This window comes from Colletotrichum tamarilloi, assembly GCF_030869305.1.
Source record: "Colletotrichum tamarilloi strain Tom-12 chromosome Unknown Scaffold_5.1, whole genome shotgun sequence".
Classification (NCBI taxonomy): Eukaryota; Fungi; Ascomycota; class Sordariomycetes; order Glomerellales; family Glomerellaceae; genus Colletotrichum; species Colletotrichum tamarilloi.
This window is the reverse complement of record NW_026849388.1, coordinates 844,269-865,364: the sequence shown is the minus strand read 5'-3', so window position 1 is coordinate 865,364 and position 21,096 is coordinate 844,269. Positions and strand designations below refer to the sequence as shown.

Below are 21,096 nucleotides of genomic sequence, written 5' to 3'. Positions count from 1 at the left end.
GTTGCATGAGCTTCTCGCACGGCGCTCATGAGGGTTGTTATGTTTTTTCTCTCTTGATACTTTCGAGATGATGACTCGTTTTGACGACCGAAGGCTTGCGTCTTCTTGTGTTTTGTATACCATACCGATAGACATTGGCCATCCTGCCACAGCGCGGATGCTAACACGGACTTTGTTCGCAAATCTCCATACCATTGATAAGCAATTGTTCTTGGCCGCGATCAAAAATGCAAGATCGTCTCCACTTGGCCAACTTGTCTCCATGAGGATCACCGGCTGCCCGTTACTTGCAAGACGAGTTGGACAGGGAAGGCGACCTCACATCAACCAATAAAAAAGAGTCTAGGCGCAAGTTGTTGGTTGTCGATGCACGTCTGCGATTCGGCTGTAAGGCTGTCGTTCGCTAAGATCGAATTTCCAGGCAGCGCCTGGGATCCGCTTGGATCTCTCGGACGTGAACACTGTCGATGTGACGTGGTCGAGGCAAAGCGCATGGCCACTTTGTCGGAGCTTACTCACTAGGACACTGGTTGACCTTTGGCATTAGGGGCATTGTGCGACCCGAGTTCAAGCCCAAAATTGCTTGCTGTTCGGCATTCAGCAGTGTCAGCACTTATGCGAAGAGAGTGATGATGATGACACTCAATGGTTGGAAATGCGACTTCTAGGTGTGTCCGGGGCCATTGGATCAAGCCGGGTAACGGGCGTCCGCGGGCCCGATCCCGCCCCGCTATAGTGGATCTTTTCGCTCCGGGGCAGTCCGCGGACGGACAGAGTTGAATGACCTTCCAAGGTTGCTTTGACAGATAACGCCCCAGACTTATGCTCTAAGCATGGAAATTCCTCATAAAACAAGGTCACACTTCTCTTTGAAGAAGAGGAGTCAAGGTAGCAATAGGTAGAAGGCTGGCGATCTGGACGCAAAGTCATGCGTGCATCAGACAAGCTACCCAATCGGCCGAGTCTGAAGGTCCTCGGTTCGCGTGGAAAATGTCGTCAGGTATCAGCCACGGCGATAAGATGACGGGCACGTCGCGCGGTGCGGACTGCCCTCTTTGGGTTGGGACTTTGTAGGTGGTGTTCATCTTTGGCCGCTCCACCTCGACACTGACACCTCACGGTGGGGAAGACCTGCCACTGCTCGCCTACATAGGAGGAAGCCATCGGTTCAATGTGAATCCTACTTTGTTAGTCAAGGTCGCTTCCCCAATTAGACGACGCGGGCATGAGACGTCAAGCTTGAAGCAGGACCCCCTGTCTCTGTGACTTGCCTGAAAGGTTCGTGGATGATACTGCCTGCAGCCAGGTGGACGCGGGCAACCATGGGAAACAGGGCTCCTCTTGCTTGGAGTAGCGCATGTGACAGACCGGATGGCGGGCAATGCTCCCCAGAGAGAAGCAGCGCTCCAGAAGTCCAAAAGGTACTCCGCTATCTTCGCTGCACCGACAGGGGTAAACGGCGCTAAGAAATAATCAAGAAGACGCCATGCCCCACGATTTTCTGCTCCTCGGGATCCAGCCGTTGGCTCTGCTTACCACAGCACTTGCACAGCAAAGACCCTCCAACCTCTACTTCCTTGACCCCGGTCGCCGGTGATGCTCTTGCTGTGGCGTTGTTAATGTCGGAACCTTCCAAAGTTCCAGCTCCTAGCCTTGATCTTCGTCCCGTCCCCCAGTCTCCAAATCTTTTTTTTCCTCTCTTGAACCCCCTCGTTCGCATTCCCTTCTACTCCGCGTGTTTATAAATTGGAATTCGCATCCACCCGGGTTGCCCTCCCTCTTCCACGATTCCCACCTCCATTGCTTGCTTGTCGCGAATCGTAACACCCCACTGTGCCGAGCTACAACAACGGCAGCAGACAAGATGCCCGGCAGCTCCCGCATTCCCGCCAGCTTGCGCGAAGGACTGAACCAAGTCAAGCGTAGTCGGCAGGCGAGTCCATTGTTGGTCCTGAACCTCGACTTGTGAGTTTCCAATGCTTCCATCTTTCCACTTCGGTATCTTTCCCGAAGTAACCTCGGCATCGGCTAACCTCGAGAACCCCGGCCCGTAGGTTGCGCAACATTATCTTCTTCCTCTTCGTCTGGCGATGGACGCGCAAGACGTTTCTGAAGCTCAAGGGCCGCGGCCTGATTGGCAGCATTGTCGAGATCTACATTGATATCCGTAGAGTTCTGTATGGCTACTTCCTGCGCGCCCCCGGTGTCCGCGGCCAGGTCCAGAAACAGGTCAACGAGACCATGGCGAAACTGCAGACCAAGATGATCCCCGCGAACCTCACCCGATACCTAACCCTACCCAAGGAGGGCTGGTCCGAAGACGACGTCCGGAAGGAGCTTGATACTCTGGCGAACATGGACCACACGAGATGGGAGGATGGCTTTGTCTCTGGCGCCGTCTACCACGGCGAGGACGAGCTGTTGAAGCTGCAGACTGAGGCGTTTGGCAAGTTCACCGTCGCGAACCCCATTCATCCGGACGTCTTCCCAGGCGTGAGGAAGATGGAGGCTGAGGTTGTTTCCATGGTTCTGTCCATGTTCAACGCTCCTCCCGGCGCTGCCGGTGCCACCACCAGTGGTGGTACTGATAGTATTTTGTCGGCTTGCCTCGGCGCGCGCCAAAGAGGATACTTTGAGAAGGGTATTACTGAGCCTGAGATGTACGTTTTCTCCGTGGGGCTATGTCATTGTGATCTTTCTTACTGACACGCACTAGGATCTTGCCCGAAACCGCTCATACTGCGTTCCGCAAGGCCGGTGACTACTTCAAGATCAAGATCCACTACGTCTCCTGCCCTGCGCCCAATTACCAAGTCGATGTCCGTGCCGTCTCCCGCCTGATCAACAGCAACACAGTTCTGTTGGTTGGCTCCGCACCGAACTTCCCTCACGGCATCATTGATGATATCAGCGCTCTATCCAAGTTGGCTATCAAGAAGAAGCTGTGCCTCCACGTCGACTGCTGTCTCGGTTCCTTCATGGTCCCCTTCTTGGACAAGGCAGGTTTTGAGACCGAGCTCTTTGATTTCCGTCTCAAGGGCGTCACGAGCATCAGCTGCGACACCCACAAGTATGGATTTGCGCCCAAAGGTAACTCTACAGTTTTGTACAGGTCCGCAGAACTCCGCAAATACCAGTACTACGTGTCGCCAGATTGGTCTGGCGGTGTGTACGGTTCTCCTGGTATGGCCGGTTCGCGTCCAGGTGCCCTGATTGCCGGTTGCTGGGCTAGTTTGATGAAGGTCGGTGAGGCTGGTTACATTGACGCTTGTGTCAAGATCGTCGGCACTACCAAGAAAATCATTGAGAAGATTCGCGAGACACCAGCGCTGGACAACGAGTTGGAGATCTTGGGCAAGCCTCTGGTGTCCGTTGTTGCCTTCACCGCCAAGAATCTCAATGTTTACGACATTGCCGACGGCATGTCAGAGAAGGGCTGGCACTTGAACGCTCTTCAGAACCCTCCTGCAATCCACGTCGCCGTCACTCTTCCAATTACCAAGGTCTACGAGAAGTTGTTGGCCGACCTTGAGGCTGTTGTCGAGGCCGAGAAGGAAAAGGAGAGAGTTCGCGCTGTTGAGGGTAAGGGTGTCAAGGGCAAGGCCGTCGGTGACTCGGCTGCTTTGTATGGCGTTGCCGGATCCCTGCCGAACAAGAGCGTGGTTGTTGACTTGGCCAACGGTTTCTTGGATTTGTTGTACAAAGCATGAAGGAAGCAGAAAATCGGTTGGGAGTTTTGTAAGTGCATTAGCTGGCGAGCATTCGATCAGGACTCGGGTTCGACAAAACCCCAGTAACATATAACGGTGTAACATATCTATTTATTCAGCGTCTCTATTTGCCTCTCACCGATATCGCTCCCACTTTGCTCTGCTGACCGCACGAAGCTTACCGAGCTAATGGGGATTGGCTCGCTGGAACTATGTTGCGTCCGGCTCGAGGATCGGGACGGGGCGAACGGGACCCCCACATGTTCAAGACATGAACGAGTGCGTTCGATCGGAGCTTTCCTCTCTCACGGATCGAGTTGTCTCATTTTCTATCGGGTATTTTTTTTTATCTTCACGGGCGGTTAGGGTTGTCTCAGGACTACCGCTCTGACCGCGATTCGCCAGCAAACGCGAGTGTAGAAGACTAAATCGAAGTCATTGGCTGCCAATATCGGAATCAATAGGTCTCGATTAAAAACGGCCTGCCGTGCGGACATGCGAACCATTTTCTATCAAAAATCTCGGTGGACGCCTTGCCGCGGACGGCCAACGGGACATCCGGAGCGTCACGGCCCAATTCCGGGGGGCCACCCATAGTATCGTTCTTTGTCTCCTGCACTTACATGCAGCATCCCACACCGCACTATCGAAAGTTTCCTCATCCGCATCACATCTAAAGAGCCCTCTGAGTACCTTGTTATCAAAGAAAGTTAATTCTTTCTAAGTTATAAGTGTAAGAATATAGTTTTAATAAAATAGTATAGTACTTACCCAGTACTTAAATTAAGATACTTTTTTAAGCTTATTATAAGAAAAAGATAACTATACTACTAATTACCTATTATTAAAGTCCGTAAGTAGCGCTATAGTTTTAATTACTATAGCTTTAATTATAATAGCTTTACTTATAATAGGTAAAAAGTCTAGTTATAAGTCCTTTAAAAGCCTCTTATTAAGAGCTATAAGAGCTTCTAAGTATACTAAGTTAAAATACTTATTAAGATATTAATAACTAAACTAACTTTACGATAACGACTTTAATAAAAAATTTAAAGAAAAATGCTAGAATCCTTACCGTTATTAAGTACGATTTACAAAGCGTAGTAACGCAGTTATAGAGTATTACTAATATATCCTATACTAAAAAGGGTATTATTAGTATTAACGAGATAAATAGGGCCGTATTAATATAATACCTCGGCTTCTTCTTATAGCTCGAGGATAATTACCTTAAATAGTATTAAAAGTTTATTAAAAAGCTCTCTTAAGTACTCTAATATATCTACTACTATTTCCGCAATAATAAGACTCCTAGTACTTATATATAAGAATAGGTTACTTACTTTTAGATAGTAATATTAGCTTATTAATAAGCTATCGAAACTACGATTCTAGTAATCCTTTAACGAGGGAGAGGGTAGAATAGAGGAAAGGATGGGAGAGAAAAGGGTTAAGGTTAAATAGTGCGGAATTCGAGGGCAGGGTAGCGTCTATATGTACTGCGGTAATCCTCTAGTAATATAAAACGATGGAGTTAAATAGTGTAAAGAGCCCTCACCCCTTTAAGCCGCGTCTCAAGTCGAGGCCTGTGGTCTTATCGGGGACCGCTTGGTGGCACCGTAACCAAACTCCAAGAAAAACTCTAGCGATGGGATGCCCGCGCTGACTGCCGGCTCAGGGCTAACGAGCAAACATGGCGTCGCCTGACTTGGATTGTCCAACGCGATTCAAGCTAAGATATCTTGGGCGACACGGGAACCATGGCTTGGGACACAGCAATTCGAAACGACGGGAATAATGATATTTTGGTCTAGTTTCCATCCCAGGCGTAAACTCTCAGCTTCCCGAACGCGTGTGGCCTCAAGATCGAAACCCTCCCGATGTCATCGCATCCTCTGGCGACGGCTACATCCTGGACACCCTGACGTGGGGGAATCCCACCAGACGACTTCCTTTTTCATCTCAGCTTCCTTCGGTGACGCATCGAAACGCTACCGATGTGCCCTGTACCAGGCCATGACATTACCATGCAGACAACTTTGCGGCCCAATGAGACAGGGATGGGCCTCGTTGGAGAAACGGTGCACAGCAGGAAAAGGGCAACTTTGTGGCCTCTACGTTGCCTTCGCCCGACTACTTTGTACGAGCTACCACCACGTATACACAGCCTGCTGATTTCCTTTTCTCTCGCATCTATTATGCTAATTTCTTCCTTCTATCTCCTGAGTGAGGGGAACACCACATTCTTATCCCTCGCATTTTGAAAATGCACTTTTCCGCATCACCCATGCCGCTCGTGGTGTTGCCTCCGTGATCGACCCTTTCATACCTTCGTGCTGCACCTTATCAATCCACCTGACGCGAGGGGGAATAGATGTCAACATCTCATTGGGGAGCCCTCTCAAGTGTCCCATCGGCGTCCGAAGAGGGTATGGGTCTATAACTATTCCCGCCTTTTCTGCTGTCTATTTCACCGTCGCTTCGGTCTGCCACTTTTCGTCGTCTATTTGCTCGGTATATACGGCTACCCTTTCTATCGCGCCAACAGCCCAATCGCTCTGGTTCCATCCAATCTTACACAGTCCTTGTTATTTGCCATCGTACAAAACGATCTAGTCTGAGCTTTGCGGAATTTCGCATGCTGTGGCAGACGGCATATCCAATAACAATAACATCGACAACCAGCAACCGGCCATGACTACCACCCCGGCTGGCAAGGCCATGCGGCCACGGCTGAACACCACAACGAACTGGTCCTTGCCGAGAGATCAGGCGGGCCGCCCGGAGCCGGAAGAGCTTTCCCCGCTGTCACCAAGGCGGGCTGCTGGGGAGTACGGCTGGGGACAACAAAAGGAGAGCCATGGTCACGGAAACCGGGTGGATGAGCAGCAGCAACCGCAGCAGCAGCAGGGTTCGGAGAGCTTGATTATGGAGACGCTCACTTCGAAACCTCGCGATAGTCTTGGTGGCATGCCGTCTGACATGATGGAGGAGTTGAGGAAGATTATCAAAGAAGAAGGTTAGTTGCATTGAGTTCTGTATCTTAAAAGTTGAAGTTTACTGATGATCTTGTCCAGTTGCCCAAGTCGCTCAAGTCGCTCAACTGAAGACGAATGAGACCGGCACCCCCGTCGACGCAGCTCGGTTTCCCCCCTTATCTAGCCAGAATTCCTCCTTCACGCCGGCGTACCCCAGCCCGCCCCCTTCCATTATCGACACAATCGGCGCCTCCAAGAACTCATCGCCACGAGATCGCAGTCCGGAGCTCGCACACGCAAAGCCTTCGTCGGCGCCTCCTCCTCCACCTCAGCAACCGTCGCCGCCAACGTCGGTTCCCGTGCCTGCGCTTCAGTCCACTCCGCCCATCAGCCCACAGCAAAGGGGGGTTCACTTTAGAAAGAGGGCATCACCGGTCATTCATTGCCAACCGCGTGTTGAAACGGATAATGAAGACGAGGTCTCGCCGACTGCTCCTACGTCGCCGCGAGTTGAGTTGAGTAGTGTTGACAAGGCGTGGGGTGTGCTGTTTGACTCGGAGGGATATCCTACCAATCGACTGAACAGCGTGCTCAGGGGCCTCGCTAATTTTATGGTACACCATCTCCCGCCCTCTTCATAAGTTTCTTTGCGGCTAACATGAACCTCAGGTTACGGAGTTTGGGTCGCCAGACACACTCGTCGTTACTCCTGATAAGATGCTGATGCTGTACACCAAATACAAAGTCGAGCCTGAGAGGTTCCGATATGAAGGTAATCAGCCTTCCCATTCAAACTCCGTAAACAGCTACTGACCCTTCACCAGACATCTTCAAGTCTCGGTCCAAAGACGCATTGGAGCGAATCGAATTCTTGTACCAAGATCTAGACTGCCAATACCACCTCGTCCAGGCCGCACCTAGATCTCACCCCAACATCCCCGGCCTAACCCCCGCAGGCTTCGCGAAATGGATGATCAGCAACATCCTCGCCTACCCAGACCCGGAAGCCAGGCGTCTACACGCCATCATGACCGCCCTCCCCATCAACGCCGACGGACCCCTCCTCAACGGCAAACCAGAGAGACTCCCCAGACAGCTATCACGGCATCTCTTCCCAGAGACCCACGATATGAAGGTCCGCAAGATCATCGACGAGGCCATGTGGGACTGCCTCGAGGACGTCGCGCCGCCCCTGCCATCCATCCCGAAATCTCGACCGGCTCCACCGCCCCAGGACGTGACCAGGCTCCCCGAGGCCAACACGCACACCCGCCGGTCCGGAAGCGACCTCCCCAAGCGCCCCGCATCCCTGCCGCACCGATCCAGGACATACGACCGCGGCGCTCACCGCGTCGAGCCGCACCCGGCACGTCTCCCGCGCGCCAACTCGGACGCGGGCGTTTCCTTGCCTAGACATCGTGACTTGCCTCCCCCTCCAGTCGGACGGCACTCGACTTCCTCTCAACGACAGCGAAGCCCGCCGCCGACGAATAGGTATACCGCGTCGCTTCCCTCCATCTCGCAGCACCACGTCAGCGGCGGTGGCGGCGCTGCGTCGCCTTCGCCTTCGTCGTATGATATCCGCGGCGGGGCTGATGCTAATTACGGGGTGTATTCTGGTCGGGACAGGGACGGGCATCGCGGTTCAGAGTCGAGGGATGAGTCGCCGCGGTCTCCAGGGAATGGAAGGCGCGGCGGCGGCGGTGGTGATAGGGGTCCTACGTGGGAGGACGTGTATAGTCGGAAGGGGTCTGCTGGGGGGAGGGGGTCGAGCGTTGATGGGGGATCTCATCGGTCGTTCCGGTGATTCGTTTCATGGATACGTTTTTGTCTGTTCAAAGACGGAAGGTTGTATTCGGGGGTTCACTGATGATGGATGGAAAAGACAGGGGGGGGGGGGGTGAATGAAGATATGACAGTAACGACTTATGCCATTCTCTTTTGTGGGGGGATGTTTGGGTGAGGTTTCTGGGCCGGTTCAGTTTGATTTCAAGTTGAATGTAGGATGGGCTGTATGACCTGCAGACGGCTGTGTCTTTGCAACGTAGCGTTGGTTAGGTTTCTTGTTATAAAAGTCTATTTACTGATATCTCGTTTCAACGATTGTACCAAATGTCATCTCGACATGCTGGGTCAAAGGTCTTCAGAGTGATAACGTTCAATAAAAGGCTATATGCGCTTATACTGCTATGGTTGTCTATGAGTCAAATGTGTACCCATATCTTCCGCATCTTGTATAAGGGGTGATACTCTGTGGCACTAGGCTGGACGCTTAGAGGGAGACGACTCTGGTTGTTCTTTTCTTTATCTAGGTCCGTGAGGTGGTGGAAAGTCCCTGAGCTACTGCCACATTTGTCTTGGAGAAAGACAATTTGGTGATGCGGAGACTTTCTTCCGGACGAGGACGTTCCCGAATTTCTAGCCATATCAACCTGTCCATTCCCACCTGGCGAAAGTGAATTCTTTTGAGCAAAAACATACACCCGTGTAGGATCACAGTACATCTCAAACTTATGTCGAAAACTAACGAGGTAAAAAGAAAAAGAAAATTAAAAGGAAAGGATGTAGGGAGGGGGATAACTGACCTTATAATTCACGCCCCTGCCCAGATTCGAACAGCGCGCCCCTCGGGCCAGCACGGCTTCACTGGAGTATTTGTTTTAACATCTCTGCGTCAGAGTGTAAACCACCCGGCCAATCCGGATGGGTGCTGGTGACAGTAACACGCGTTTGGGTGGAACATATACCCTCGGTTGATGCCTCGAGGAAGGAAGGAAGGAAGGGTGGGGGGTCCGGCGACTGAGGCTCACCTACCTCTTTGGGGAGAATGAGCGAAATGTGGTCTGCAAGTACAGAGTACGCCACCATGAAATCTCGGTCGTATCTTGTTTTGAGTCCAGTCTGGATCAGTCTCCGTCTCTCACGCTCCCGCTGTTATCGTTGAAGATGTTGATAGAAATTAATACGCCGAGGAGATCCGTCTGCTCAAGCAAGGACTCGGATTGTGTTTATCTGTCTTCACACACGGTTTCGAGGCATGGTATTGCTAGCTCGCCTCCATGAGAACTTGGACCTCTCTGGCATTGAGCCACTCCTTCATGTTTCCACCATCTCTTGAGCTGTAATGGTGTCATGATGATTAGGTCCCTAAGTCTTTTAACCAGGGGTAAGGAATTGGACTTGTTCTCGTCTCATAAGCAGGACCCCATAAGTTCAACGCCACCTAGCCGCACTTGTAACTCACGAAGTCCAATACTGGATGTCCTCAATGACAAGGTACCTAGAAAAAGCAATACCATTCTTTCTAAGTTTCTTCGGTAACTAGGAACTCACACAAGGTATGTCTCCTCCGTCAGTTTCATGAGAAGAATGGCCTTGGACCTTCAAAGTCCGAAAGCATCGTTATCAGTATCAACCCTTCCGTACATATGGTAGCCTCCATGTGTCCCTTTTCCTTGTGGAGCTTACCGCAGAAGTGGAACGAAGCTAGATTTCACAACCAATTTATATCTACATTGTTCTAGATATCCTGTATACAGGCACTTATCCTGCCCCCTTGGTTGAATCCGTTGATTGAAGTAAACCGCCATAGCCGTACATCATGGTCTCCTCAACAGGGTCTCAAACATTTTCGTTCAAACTGCCCCAGTACGGCAGAATGTCATGAGGCACCTGCCTCATCTTGAGCATGTTCATATGCGGCCTTGAACCGTTGTATTATAGAACCTTCCGCGCCAAACTTTCCACAATGATAGTCTCCCACGCCGTTGCGAAACCTACTCAACTCATGGGACCTGTGCAGACTAGGCCATACACACCTCTCTGGATACTCTGATATTGATCCATGGTATATAAACAAGGACATCAGCCCAAAATAACTCCCAAGAATGCTATGGTGCATCCCACTCTTTACACATACAACCCCCCCTGTTTACTTCTCTGCATTCCAAATCAACCGTCCTTTCCACCACACACTTGATCTGGTCAGGTCTGGGCTCCTGTTACCTACTACAATCCTACCGAAATATCCATCTACAATGGCCACCAAGTTCGCCATCCATCTGCACAACCGCTACACAACTCTCAAGGCCAAAGCCAAGGGACTTCGTGTCGGCAGCTATAGTAGCAACAGCAGCAGCAGAAACGGCGGCCAGAAACAGTGTCTCTGGTGTAGGATCCTCAGACGCAAAATCCCTGAGCCCCTTGTGAGGAACGCAGACATTCACGACTGGATGTCCTCAAACGAGACCCTTGTCGACCACCAGCCAGAGGTGCAAGTAGCCCAAGACCTCAGCGGCACCTTCAACCCCGGAGAGAGATTCCCCTTCCGTGAAGGCGCTGTTGTTCGCCTCTCAACTAGGTCCAACGCACCCTCCAGCGTCTACTCTTCAGATGAGACCTGCGATGGCAGCGAATACAGCATCGGCAGCGTTGGCGACGACGACGACGACGACGACGACTGGTCCACGGTCTACTCCTTCGACGAAGAAGAAGAGGAAACCTTCTACGACGCAGAAGATGGTGTCCCAAGGCCAACCAGGGACATGGTGCCCCTGCCGTCGACGTACTCCCCCTTCGCGTCAGACCTTCCCAGTCTCCCGTCCGCGTACTGCAACCTTTGGGCGTTCTAGAAGAACAGACCCAGAATTCCTTCAGTCCTCAAAGTCGTGGAATCTTGCATGAGCAGCGAGGGCAAATGGCGGTATGGAGTGACCGCACAGCGGACACCGTGCCGTCACTTCGTCGCCTTCCCATGATCCGCCGTCGTCGTCAAACTCTTCCACCTCCATCTCTTCAACCTCATGATCTGAGATTGACTGGCGTTGAGCATCATTAACACCATCACCATCACCACCGCCATCGTCTTCCACGATGGCCGTATCAATCTTCCACTGTCGGAGAACGTCATCCTGCTTGCGGAACATGACAGAGATGTCCCGCCCTACACCTGGCCCGGCCTCACTACCACTAGCGGCCAAATTCGCAACGCAGACATTCATAAGTTGCAGATTCCACTTATGACCAGCCGGAAAGAACTTCTTCATCGTTGGAAGCAAGATCTCTGTTGTCAGTCGTTCTGCCAAGGAATCAGGTGTCTCTTTTATGTTGAAGACAAAGTTAGGAATAGGCTGGGATCGGGAAATACGTTGAAAATCCGGATGCGAATGCCACGACGTCCCTTGTGGCGCATCAGAAGAAGGCCATTGCCGAACGGACAGTCTTAGTGTCTTGGGGTGCGCAATCCATCTCTGACTGCCCGGCTCGATCGAGTCGTCGCTGTTGTCGTCTGTCAGTAGATCGGTCCACATCCGCCGGATGAGAGAAGCAGATATCTTGCGTAGCTCGCCTTCAATCTGACTCATGCTCTCCAATCCTTTGTACGTGTCCTCAATGCTAATCTGTGACGGCACATCGCTCGCGTCCTTGACCTCCGTATCGTCGACTCCGTGTAAGAGGCCCCATACCCTTTCTCCAACACCTCGTTCAGAACCAGGGCCACCGAGTAGCTTCTCCAGTGCGTCGGGCGAAGTCTGCTCGTGGGTCCGCACGTCGTAGACTTTTAGAGGTGACGTCTCCCTGTTGGCGTCGTCGGGTCCCAGGGGCGTCGCGAGGTACTTTTCCTCAAGCGCGCGCGACGTCTTGAAGCCGATGCCGGGGACTTTTCTAACTGAATGCGCATCCATGAACTCGGTGACAACGGCATCGTCGAAAAACATCAGAGTCGTCTGGTTACGCGGCTTGTTTACACTCCCCACGAGCTTGCTGAGCAGCTTGTTGGTCGATATCCCGACCGAAGCCGTGAAGCCAAAGTCCTCCTCGAGCTTCATGCGCAGATGGAAGGCCAGGTGGCTCGCTAGAAGCAGGCGAACGTAGGTAGGGTTGTTGAGATCTCCCGTACCAGGTGTCTTTCCATATACGCAGCCCGCAACTTTGGTCAAGTCACATGGGAACCCCTTTTCTGGATCCTTCTTGGAAAGGTGGAAGAATGACTCTGATAGTGAAGCCCGGTTGAGGCAGAACATGTTGTAGTTGATAATATCCGTGACGTCTGTCCATAGTCAGCCAACTTGACCCTTTTCCCGCGGTTTTAAGATGCAAAAGCACACACACCCATGAAAACTTCATCGAACCCCAACCTCTCCGCCTTGCGGTTCCACGAGTAGCCTCTCATGAAGCCGAAAAGCTTCTTGCTCGTGTCTCGGAAGGGCGTCAGGTCCTCACCCTCAATGATGACGAGATTCGGGCAGAGCCGCTTGGCTTCCGTGATGAGCATGAGCTTCCTGACCCCTTGCTTGCGGGCGACGTAGTTGCACGTGGCCAGGATGTTCTTCTGCTTCACTCCCAAGGGCAGCGCCTTTAGCCGGGGGTCCCGGTTCTCAAAAACCGAGGCGTAGAAGCAGTCATAGTCCTAGGGAAAGAATTAATGAATGGAACATCATGTTTCCAATATCGAGAGGTTGAAATTCGGCAATAGAAAAGGTGCATTCTTGTTGCTTGTGAATTTGAGGGTTGACGAACAAAGTGGAGTATGATACGATCATCCCTTCGTCTCGGTGCCCGTTTTCTGGGCAGCTCCATGATTTTCGACTTGACTTTGGCTATGGTCCATGAGAGTACCTAGCCTCTCTTCGGTCGGTGCACGCCTTTCGGGTGAATCAACTCGATGCGTGTGTGACCCCCACCGTCTCCGATCCTCTCGGGCGTTGTTTGGTCGTTTTGACAGAAACGGGGTAAGGATCCGGGGTTTGGGGGCGTGTGGTGTCAGTTGTGAACGGTGCGGCCTGGGCAGAAAAGCACGGGGGCGCACGGGATAAACGGTCGCTTATCTCACGCCCCGAGTCGCCCGACCCGACAGGTACGGATTGTCCACACGACACCGGCGGCCGCTTCCGAAGGGCAGAAGGTAACGCCGGTAGTGCCGTGCCCAGTGAGGTAAAGGTATGGACAACTAATTTACCTACTTTCCGTCGGACTTTCCAATGCATGACTTGCTGCCCATCTCGCCTTCCATTCTACCGTGAACTGCTGCAACGTGCCAGAAACTGCATCGTTCCGGGTAGGCAACGACCCAAACGTCTCTCTGAAGAATGGAAGTACGAGAAGTGCATTTAGTTTCCCGCCTGCGCTTCTCGGCGCTGCAGATATCTCCAAACAACCAGTCACATCACTCTTCTGATGCATGTCGACTCTTACAGAACCTCTCTGAAACCGCACTTGTCGACATCCGATCAACATGCATAGCTGATGCCAACAACTTTGCCCACTAAACTTACCTCGGCGCATCAACTGTCGCCCTACTTTCGGATGCCCAGATGGGCGTTTCCGAACCACTGTCACCAAAATCATTGGACGCCTTCTGGCATCTCAAACTGCCAAAGATACGCTCAGTCGTCCGAAATGTTCCAGCCACCCGATCTCTTTCGCACTTGCTTGCCCGCCTGCCTACATACTTGCCTACCTACCTACCTACCTAAAACTTTGCGCTATACACGCATCGCGCGCCCGCCGCCGACGACGCCGCCGCCGTCCACCCTCCGCCAACCACCTCACCTATTACCGCACACCTACCCGAGTACACGACGACGAATAGCTCCAAGGCCCATCCCGAACGTATGACAGCTAACCAAGACCGCCCCAAAACAAGGGAATAGGGTCCCCTCTTCCGCTGCACGACACCCAGCCCGCCAGCCCACCGCTTCCCAAAAAGCGACCCTCTCCCTACTAATAAGGTAGCTTCTCAGAGGAAAGCGTAAAGCGTTCACCCCCAGTGCCCCCCCCCCCCCCCCCCCCCCCCCCCCCCCCCACCCCCCCCCCCCCCCCCACCCCCCCCCCCCCCAAAACCACCCCCCCCCCCACAAAAAAGGGAGCTTCCCAGGGGAAAGCGTAAAGCGTCCCCCCCCCGGCCCCCCCCCCCCCCCAATTCCTCTTCATGCCTAGCCAACGAGAAGCCGTCCATCTCGCATGACAACCCATCCGTAAGCTCACATAGCCCACACCACCTCCACTACCTACCTTCCCTTCCCACTCCCGAACTACAGACTCCAACCGTAAGAAGGTAGGGGACCTTTCCAAAGTCACCACAGGCCCGATAGCTGGAGAGTCAAAGAGGGTCACGAGCAAAAATTCAGTGTGGTATCTCAGGGTAGCCTCTGCGTTGGTCGAAGGGGAGGGGAATAGGCAGATTGTTGAACCACGCCGCCGCCGCGGCCGCCTCGCGCGCGGACTGAACAAGTTGAAGAATAATAAGAACCCCGCTTTCCACCATCGTCTGCCTTCCTCTCCCCTCCCTCTCTCTCCCGTCTCATCTTCACAAAACTACACACAAGACACACAAAAACTACCAACAGCACATCACAAACCAAACAACCGCAAACATGCAGCCCATGACCAACGCCCACACCAACGCCTGCCCCAAGTGCGGCGCCGCCACTGCCTCTACCGCAAAGACCTGCTCCTCTTGCGGCGCTGTAAGCCTCACCCTTCTGGACCCCTCACTCATATCGATACCAATCACCTCACCTCACCTCACCTCGTCTGAACTTTACAGCTCCCCTCACTCTTACATCAGTAAACATACACTGACATGCGCTGCCCTACCATAGACCTGCCCTGCGTAAATTCAGTCCTTTAGTCTTTTGCGAAATCGCAGCACATTAGCGAAAGCTATGCTCGTCGCAGAAATGTCACCTGACATGGACTGAGAGTTGGACGAGACTTATAGACGGAATGGAATGAGATCAGAAACACATACGCCCTCACACTCCTTCACGCACAATGTCGTGTTGTTGTCATTGCTCATCCAGCCAAACAAACGCACGGGGTTCGGACGGGGTTTACAACGAACAAGAGGTTCACTTTCGTCTTCATACTTTGACGAACCAATCTCCAGAGTCAAGAACTCACTCTCATCCCCCGTACGCATGAGAATAAACCAAATCAAATAAATACCCCCTTTTGAGAATTCATATCCTATAAATGCCCATGCACGCGTTCCCGTAGCATCGCATAGTCCCCTCTCGTCCAAAATACCAAACAGGGCCATTCCCTTCACCAGAGGCGGGGCAGCGTAATCTACGTGACACCGCTACCCAACTCTGAAAGCAACGGCTACCCTAAAAGTATTCACCTATACATCTTGAAGTCGCCTATGTTTAGAAACTCATTGCCGTCATGTGCCGTCCTGTTGGTAAAAGACAGAACTAGGCAAGAGCTAGTAAGTATACTCCATCCAGCGACTTCCATCCCAATAACATCAACGATATAACCCCGTGTTGCCTGGGCTACCTTACTTTTGCGTGTCGCGACCTCTCTCTTCGAGATCTGGTGCCTTGCCTCTGTCCACCTTTCATCTCATCTTCTATACCCCTGACACGTGAGAATGACGGCGATGACGATGCTGTAGAGGGATCAGAGCTGATGTCAGTGTGGACTGGCTTTGCAATGGGCACAAGGCGATACGATAATCAACGTGAATAGCAATGGACGGTCAGAGGCGATTTGAGTTATCAAAGACCTGGATTGAGAGAATCGACAAGAGAGAAGAAAACGCAGCCAGGAAACACATGTCCATCTCCGCCATCTAAAGCTGCGAGGCGTCAAAAGAGAAAAATAACACGACAAGATTTATGATGTAGCCGGATTCGTCGCAATACTACAGCCAGACGAGCCGATTCCACAGCTGAAGACCGTTGCCATACCGCCGTTCCCCGAGGTTATCAAACAACTCACTGTCCATCGTCACCCAGCAGCTGCCGGCCGCGCCAGCCAACAAGCCCTTTCCTCCCCCGAGACCGTGAGAGACATCCGTTGTAGAAATCCTTCTCCTCGCAGCTTCTTCTCGTGGGGATTGTGGCTAGCTGGTGCTTCTCCCAGTCACCGTTCGGCAGGGAATGACATGGATTCAGTAAAAGACGCCCCGCAGAACCAGATACGGTGACACGCCGATCGATGTGGTGCCAGGTGGGTTATGAGACACAATGTTGAGCAAAACTCCAAATTCCGAGAACCTATGCAGGCAAATATTGCCCCCGCCTTCCAAACCGCCACCAAAAACCCTTTCTCATCCGAAAAGTTGGGAAAAGACAATGGAGGCTGGGACCTTGATGATTACAAATGGGGGTTGTGGTCGAAGAGGGAGAAAGGGTTTGGGAAGTTCGCCCATTGGGTATTTAGAGCATCAAGCACTTGTGCTTCTTGCCGCTGCTCCGGCTGCGGGAGAGCAGAGCAGCGCGCGTGGCGTGCTCGAAAACCTCGCGGACACCCTCGTTCGTCTTGGCGGAGCACTCGAGGTACTTGTAGGCACCGATCTTCTTGCGGACTTCCTCACCCTACGAAACGAAATTAGCATGCAATGGTGGCAGCGAGAGACGTCTGAGGCCGCCGAGCATCTTAAGATGCCCGAGGCGACCCCTATCCCAGTGGAAAAGATAAGCTTACCTCTTCAGGGGAGACGGGCTTTTGGCTGGTCTTACGCAGCTCCTCAATCGTCTTGGAGTCGTAGCGGAGATCCTTCTTGCAACCGACAAGAATGATGGGCAGACCCTGGCAGAAATGCAGGACCTCAGAGATCCACTATGGGAAGAAGTGCACGTGTTAGCGAAAGTTGCTTATCGGGTGCAGTCATTCAATGCGAAAGGGGAGAGAAGGAAAAAAGCAAGCGTACCTTCTCCTGAACGTTGTCCAGGGAGTCGGGGGAGTCGACGGCGAAGCAGATCAGGATGACGTGGGAGTCGGGGTAAGAAAGGGGACGGAGACGGTCGTAATCTTCCTGGCCAGCCGTATCCCAAAGGGCCAGCTCGACGTGCTTGCCATCAACCTCGACATCGGCGACGTAGTTCTCGAAAACGGTGGGAACGTAGACCTGAATTAGTTGTCAGAATATTGCGGGATCGGAAACGGATTCTTGAAAGGCGGGTGTAGCATCGGTTGGCTGGATTGTTGATGGGTTGATGCATCTCAGCCTGGCTTCGTGATGGGGAAAACAGGAGGCGGTAGGCCGCGTCGGCGTGGGGGGAAATGGGTAATCTTACCTCAGGGAAGGTACCCTTGGAGAAGACACTATTGAACTAGTCAGCATGATGAAGTCTTTGATGATGAGGTATTGTCTGTCTGTGTTTTCATTTTTTCGGCGATGCGACGATGCAGGATTGGTTATCGCTGGGGGCACAGGCGGAAGCGGAGAGGGAGGCAGACAGACGACAGAAATCGGGAGGGAGAGACGGGTCAATACTCACATCAACAAGCAGGTTTTACCGCAGGCACCGTCGCCGACGATGACGAGCTTACGGCGGATCTCAGCCATGGTGTCTGTATTGGATGTGAAAGTGAGAAAGTGAGCGAGCGATGAAGATCGGATTGAGTTGCGGTCGGTTGCGAGGAGGTTGAGCTTGTTGGCGGAGACGAGGAAGATGGAGAAGGAAGAGCTGCGTCGGAAGGGGGAATCTGAAGGTGGAAGAGAATGGGATGGGTAGAAGTAAGGTAAGGTCACAGTAGTACCTTACGGGTGGAGTTCACTTGACGACGACGCGGGTGCAAGCAATGGAACAGCAGGGCAGATTTGTGTTGGGGGGTGTGGTGTGTGGTGCGTGGTGCGTGGTGGTGGTCCTGGGTGGTGGACGAGTGGTAAGGTACTTCGTAGACAAGTGGTGTCAGAAGAGGCGGGAAGGAAGGTGAGAAAAAAAAAGAAGGGAGCCAGGCCAGCGAGAGCGAGCGGGAAGACCTGGCACTGGCAGCTGCAGTGGGCAATGGGGGGGAAAGGGAGACAAAGATTTGGGTGGAGGACAGGCCAGTGGACAGGGTGCAGGCGCAGACGCAGGCGCAGACAGGCCTAGTTGACTGCGTAAAAAAAGGCGACTAGGGGGAAACGAGGTCTCCGTACCGGCCCAGGTACCTTAGCCTTTAGGCAGGGTAAGGTACCTCGTAGGGAGGTGCAGGTGCAGGCAGATGCGGGACAGGACGGGATGGTCTAGGCTTTGTTTTTCTGGTAGAGACTTTGTTGACATTTGTTTCTCGTCCAGTGTCATCTGGAGACACACATACGCAATCACTGGATGCTGTAGAAGATGACGGGGACAGGTAGCCAGGAGAAGAACAGCACGGAGTAAGGTATAGACTGAGTAGGCAGTGGTAGAGCGAGCACAGGCAGAGAGCATGATAGAAGCAAGCGTATTGCTGTACCACGCGATATTGACGTACCTCGGATAGCAACTTGAGTCGCCGGTATCTTTTGATAGTGAGATGAGACGGGAGTATCTTAACCTTACCTCGAGCTAAGGGAAGATGCGGAGTATCAAATGCTGTTCTGCTGATATCGTGTTTCCCGATACCCAAGGTAAGGAAGGTGCTTAACAGAGCAGGTAGATCAGGTACTTTCCTCTCTGCCAGGCGCATGTATATGGGTGTGTGTCGTAATCCGATCACTGGTGTGTGTTTCCTAGCTGAAATATTGGAATTGAAGGCGAGGATACGGTGACGGTGACGGTGGATGGGGCCGGGGAACTGGATGGGCCTCTGTGCTCCCTCCTCTCTCTCACTCTCTTTCTCTGTACGTCTCTCGCTCTGCTGCTTGTTGACCTCAGTCTTCCGTCTGACTAGTTTGTTTGACCGATGACTGGACTGGGCTGGCAGTTTGGTCTGGTACTGGCAGAGGGATGAGACTGCAACGGGGCTGTCCGACCAGTGAATCCCAATCCAATGTGATGAGAGGGAGCCGGGACTGTTGCCCGCGTCCTTGTTTTTTCCCTACCTACCCTGTAAGTTTCCACGAGGCAGGTATCTTTTCGCTGTGGTATCCATATAGTTAGTACTTGTTTTCTTCTGGTTGGCGGGTGAGTGCGCGCGTGTCCTTATTATTAAGGTACAGAATTAGGTCCTGAGGCAGCCACACAAGGCGAATTGAATTGCAGGTTGGAAGGAAGGGGCCGTTACGGATACAGGGGGCGGGGTGGCTTTTTGGGGGGGCTCCCTCACCTCGGTGTCTTTCAATTGGGTGGCGACTTCCACTACTGCGCCGTCGTCTGGCCCCTGTCTTGCTGGCCTTGTGGGAATCTCGTGCGCTGGACCACACCTGCCAACTGCTTCACAGCAAGGTACCTCACTGCTGTTGACGCCTGTATGGACTGCTTCAGTGACGTGACGTAAGGTGCCCTTTGGAAGGAGGATTCAGTAAAACTTCAGACGATGCTGATCGGTCCAGAAAGGACAGAGAAGGTGACTGCAGATGTAGGCAGGCAGGAAGAGGCAGCTACCGTGCTTGCGTGCCTCTGTCAGACCTGTTGCAATGGCGAACAACCTGGAGATACAAAAGGTAAGGCAGGAAAGTGGTGGGTGACAGATGTGGAAGCCGAGAGTGCTGCGATAAGGATAAGGCAGGGTAGCTGCGTCGATAGTGGTTGATCTGCAATGTCAATGTTTGGAAGCCAGGCGTGCCATGTTGCCAGACAACCAAGACCATTCGCGATCAAGGGAACCGGTGACCAACAAAGCCTTCTTATGAAGTGCCGAGCTGACTGGCCTTGCCTGCCTATCCATCCTCCAACCCGCGTATACCCTTCTGTTTCTCCTCAGTTTGTTGTCCTTGCCCGAGAGTAAAACCCGGTCTCGTCCTCTGATGGCCGTCGTAGGCCTCTAGCGCCGTCGGTCCTATTCCTCTTCATATCCAGGACTCTTCACCTCTCCAGGCACATATCCAGGTAGAGTCCAAAGACACACAAACCAACGACCAACGATACAGCAGTGGCATCTAGTCCTGCAAGTGTCAGCCTCGCCCGTGGCATCTCGACGCCAGTTCTTTGTCGTCCTACCTTATGCCTTTGACGTAAACCCCTTTTGCGCTGAAGTAGTGCTTAGACCCAAGCATGAATACCTCGACTAGATCCATCTCGGGGAATCGGCCAAAATCGCTATCCCCAGGGTCCAAGCTTGGGCTGAAACCCGATATGCAGTGGTCAGTCAAGTCAGACTATCATACACATATCCGCCGTCATAATGAGTGTTGACCACGGACAAGCCAACAATTGCCAGTCTCGTCAACCACTTGGACAAGCAGTTGGTCGAGCAGCATGACGACTTGCCAAAGTTCGCCGCCTCAACCCGGGAAGTGCTGTTTTGCTGATTCCTGAGGGAGCCAAACTAACGGACTAGGTATCTCTTAGTCTAATCTTCCCATCTGCGGTGAGGTGAGGCGAAGCCACATGCACTTGACACCAAGACGCCCTAGGTACAGTCATGCTTCTATTCCACTGATTCAGGACTCTTGCGGTCAAGATTACCGGGACCAGCACTGCAGAAAACAACCTCTCGATAACGATACGTTGCCCTGCGCAATCCTCTGGTGCGTGCTGGATCTGGCAAGTCTTAGCCTGCACAAGCTCCAAGCTATCCCTCCACACTCTGCGACCATTCGTGCA

At 52.6% G+C, this 21,096-nt stretch overlaps 6 protein-coding genes across 6 annotated transcripts; 4 read left to right on the top strand and 2 right to left on the bottom strand.

Annotated features, from left to right (window-relative positions):
- Window positions 1-1,864: 1,864 nt before the first annotated feature.
- CTAM01_02397 (uncharacterized protein) lies at window positions 1,865-3,710 on the top strand (the record flags this gene model as incomplete). Its single annotated transcript, XM_060518435.1, has 3 exons — window positions 1,865-1,965; window positions 2,055-2,660; window positions 2,717-3,710. The coding sequence occupies 3 exons, from the start codon at window positions 1,865-1,867 to the stop codon at window positions 3,708-3,710; spliced, it is 1,701 nt and encodes a 566-aa protein (XP_060387068.1).
- A 2,694-nt stretch (window positions 3,711-6,404) lies between these two features.
- Window positions 6,405-8,495, top strand: CTAM01_02396 (uncharacterized protein; the record flags this gene model as incomplete). Its single annotated transcript, XM_060518434.1, has 4 exons — window positions 6,405-6,729; window positions 6,788-7,302; window positions 7,358-7,460; window positions 7,513-8,495. 4 exons carry the CDS (start codon window positions 6,405-6,407, stop codon window positions 8,493-8,495), a joined length of 1,926 nt encoding a protein of 641 aa, XP_060387067.1.
- A 2,230-nt stretch (window positions 8,496-10,725) lies between these two features.
- On the top strand, window positions 10,726-11,319 carry CTAM01_02395 (uncharacterized protein; the record flags this gene model as incomplete). Its single annotated transcript, XM_060518433.1, has 1 exon — window positions 10,726-11,319. One exon carries the CDS (start codon window positions 10,726-10,728, stop codon window positions 11,317-11,319), a length of 594 nt encoding a protein of 197 aa, XP_060387066.1.
- Window positions 11,320-11,340: 21 nt separating this feature from the next.
- CTAM01_02394 (impB/mucB/samB family protein) lies at window positions 11,341-13,267 on the bottom strand (the record flags this gene model as incomplete). The annotated part of the gene is made up of 3 exons (XM_060518432.1): window positions 11,341-12,737; window positions 12,800-13,097; window positions 13,208-13,267. 3 exons carry the CDS (start codon window positions 13,265-13,267, stop codon window positions 11,341-11,343), a joined length of 1,755 nt encoding a protein of 584 aa, XP_060387065.1.
- Window positions 13,268-13,776: 509 nt separating this feature from the next.
- CTAM01_02393 (uncharacterized protein) lies at window positions 13,777-13,956 on the top strand (the record flags this gene model as incomplete). Its single annotated transcript, XM_060518431.1, has 1 exon — window positions 13,777-13,956. The coding sequence occupies one exon, from the start codon at window positions 13,777-13,779 to the stop codon at window positions 13,954-13,956; it is 180 nt and encodes a 59-aa protein (XP_060387064.1).
- A 2,901-nt stretch (window positions 13,957-16,857) lies between these two features.
- CTAM01_02392 (Ras family protein) lies at window positions 16,858-17,990 on the bottom strand (the record flags this gene model as incomplete). Its single annotated transcript, XM_060518430.1, has 5 exons — window positions 16,858-17,016; window positions 17,126-17,260; window positions 17,352-17,549; window positions 17,719-17,746; window positions 17,923-17,990. The coding sequence occupies 5 exons, from the start codon at window positions 17,988-17,990 to the stop codon at window positions 16,858-16,860; spliced, it is 588 nt and encodes a 195-aa protein (XP_060387063.1).
- Between the last annotated feature and the right edge of the window lie 3,106 nt (window positions 17,991-21,096).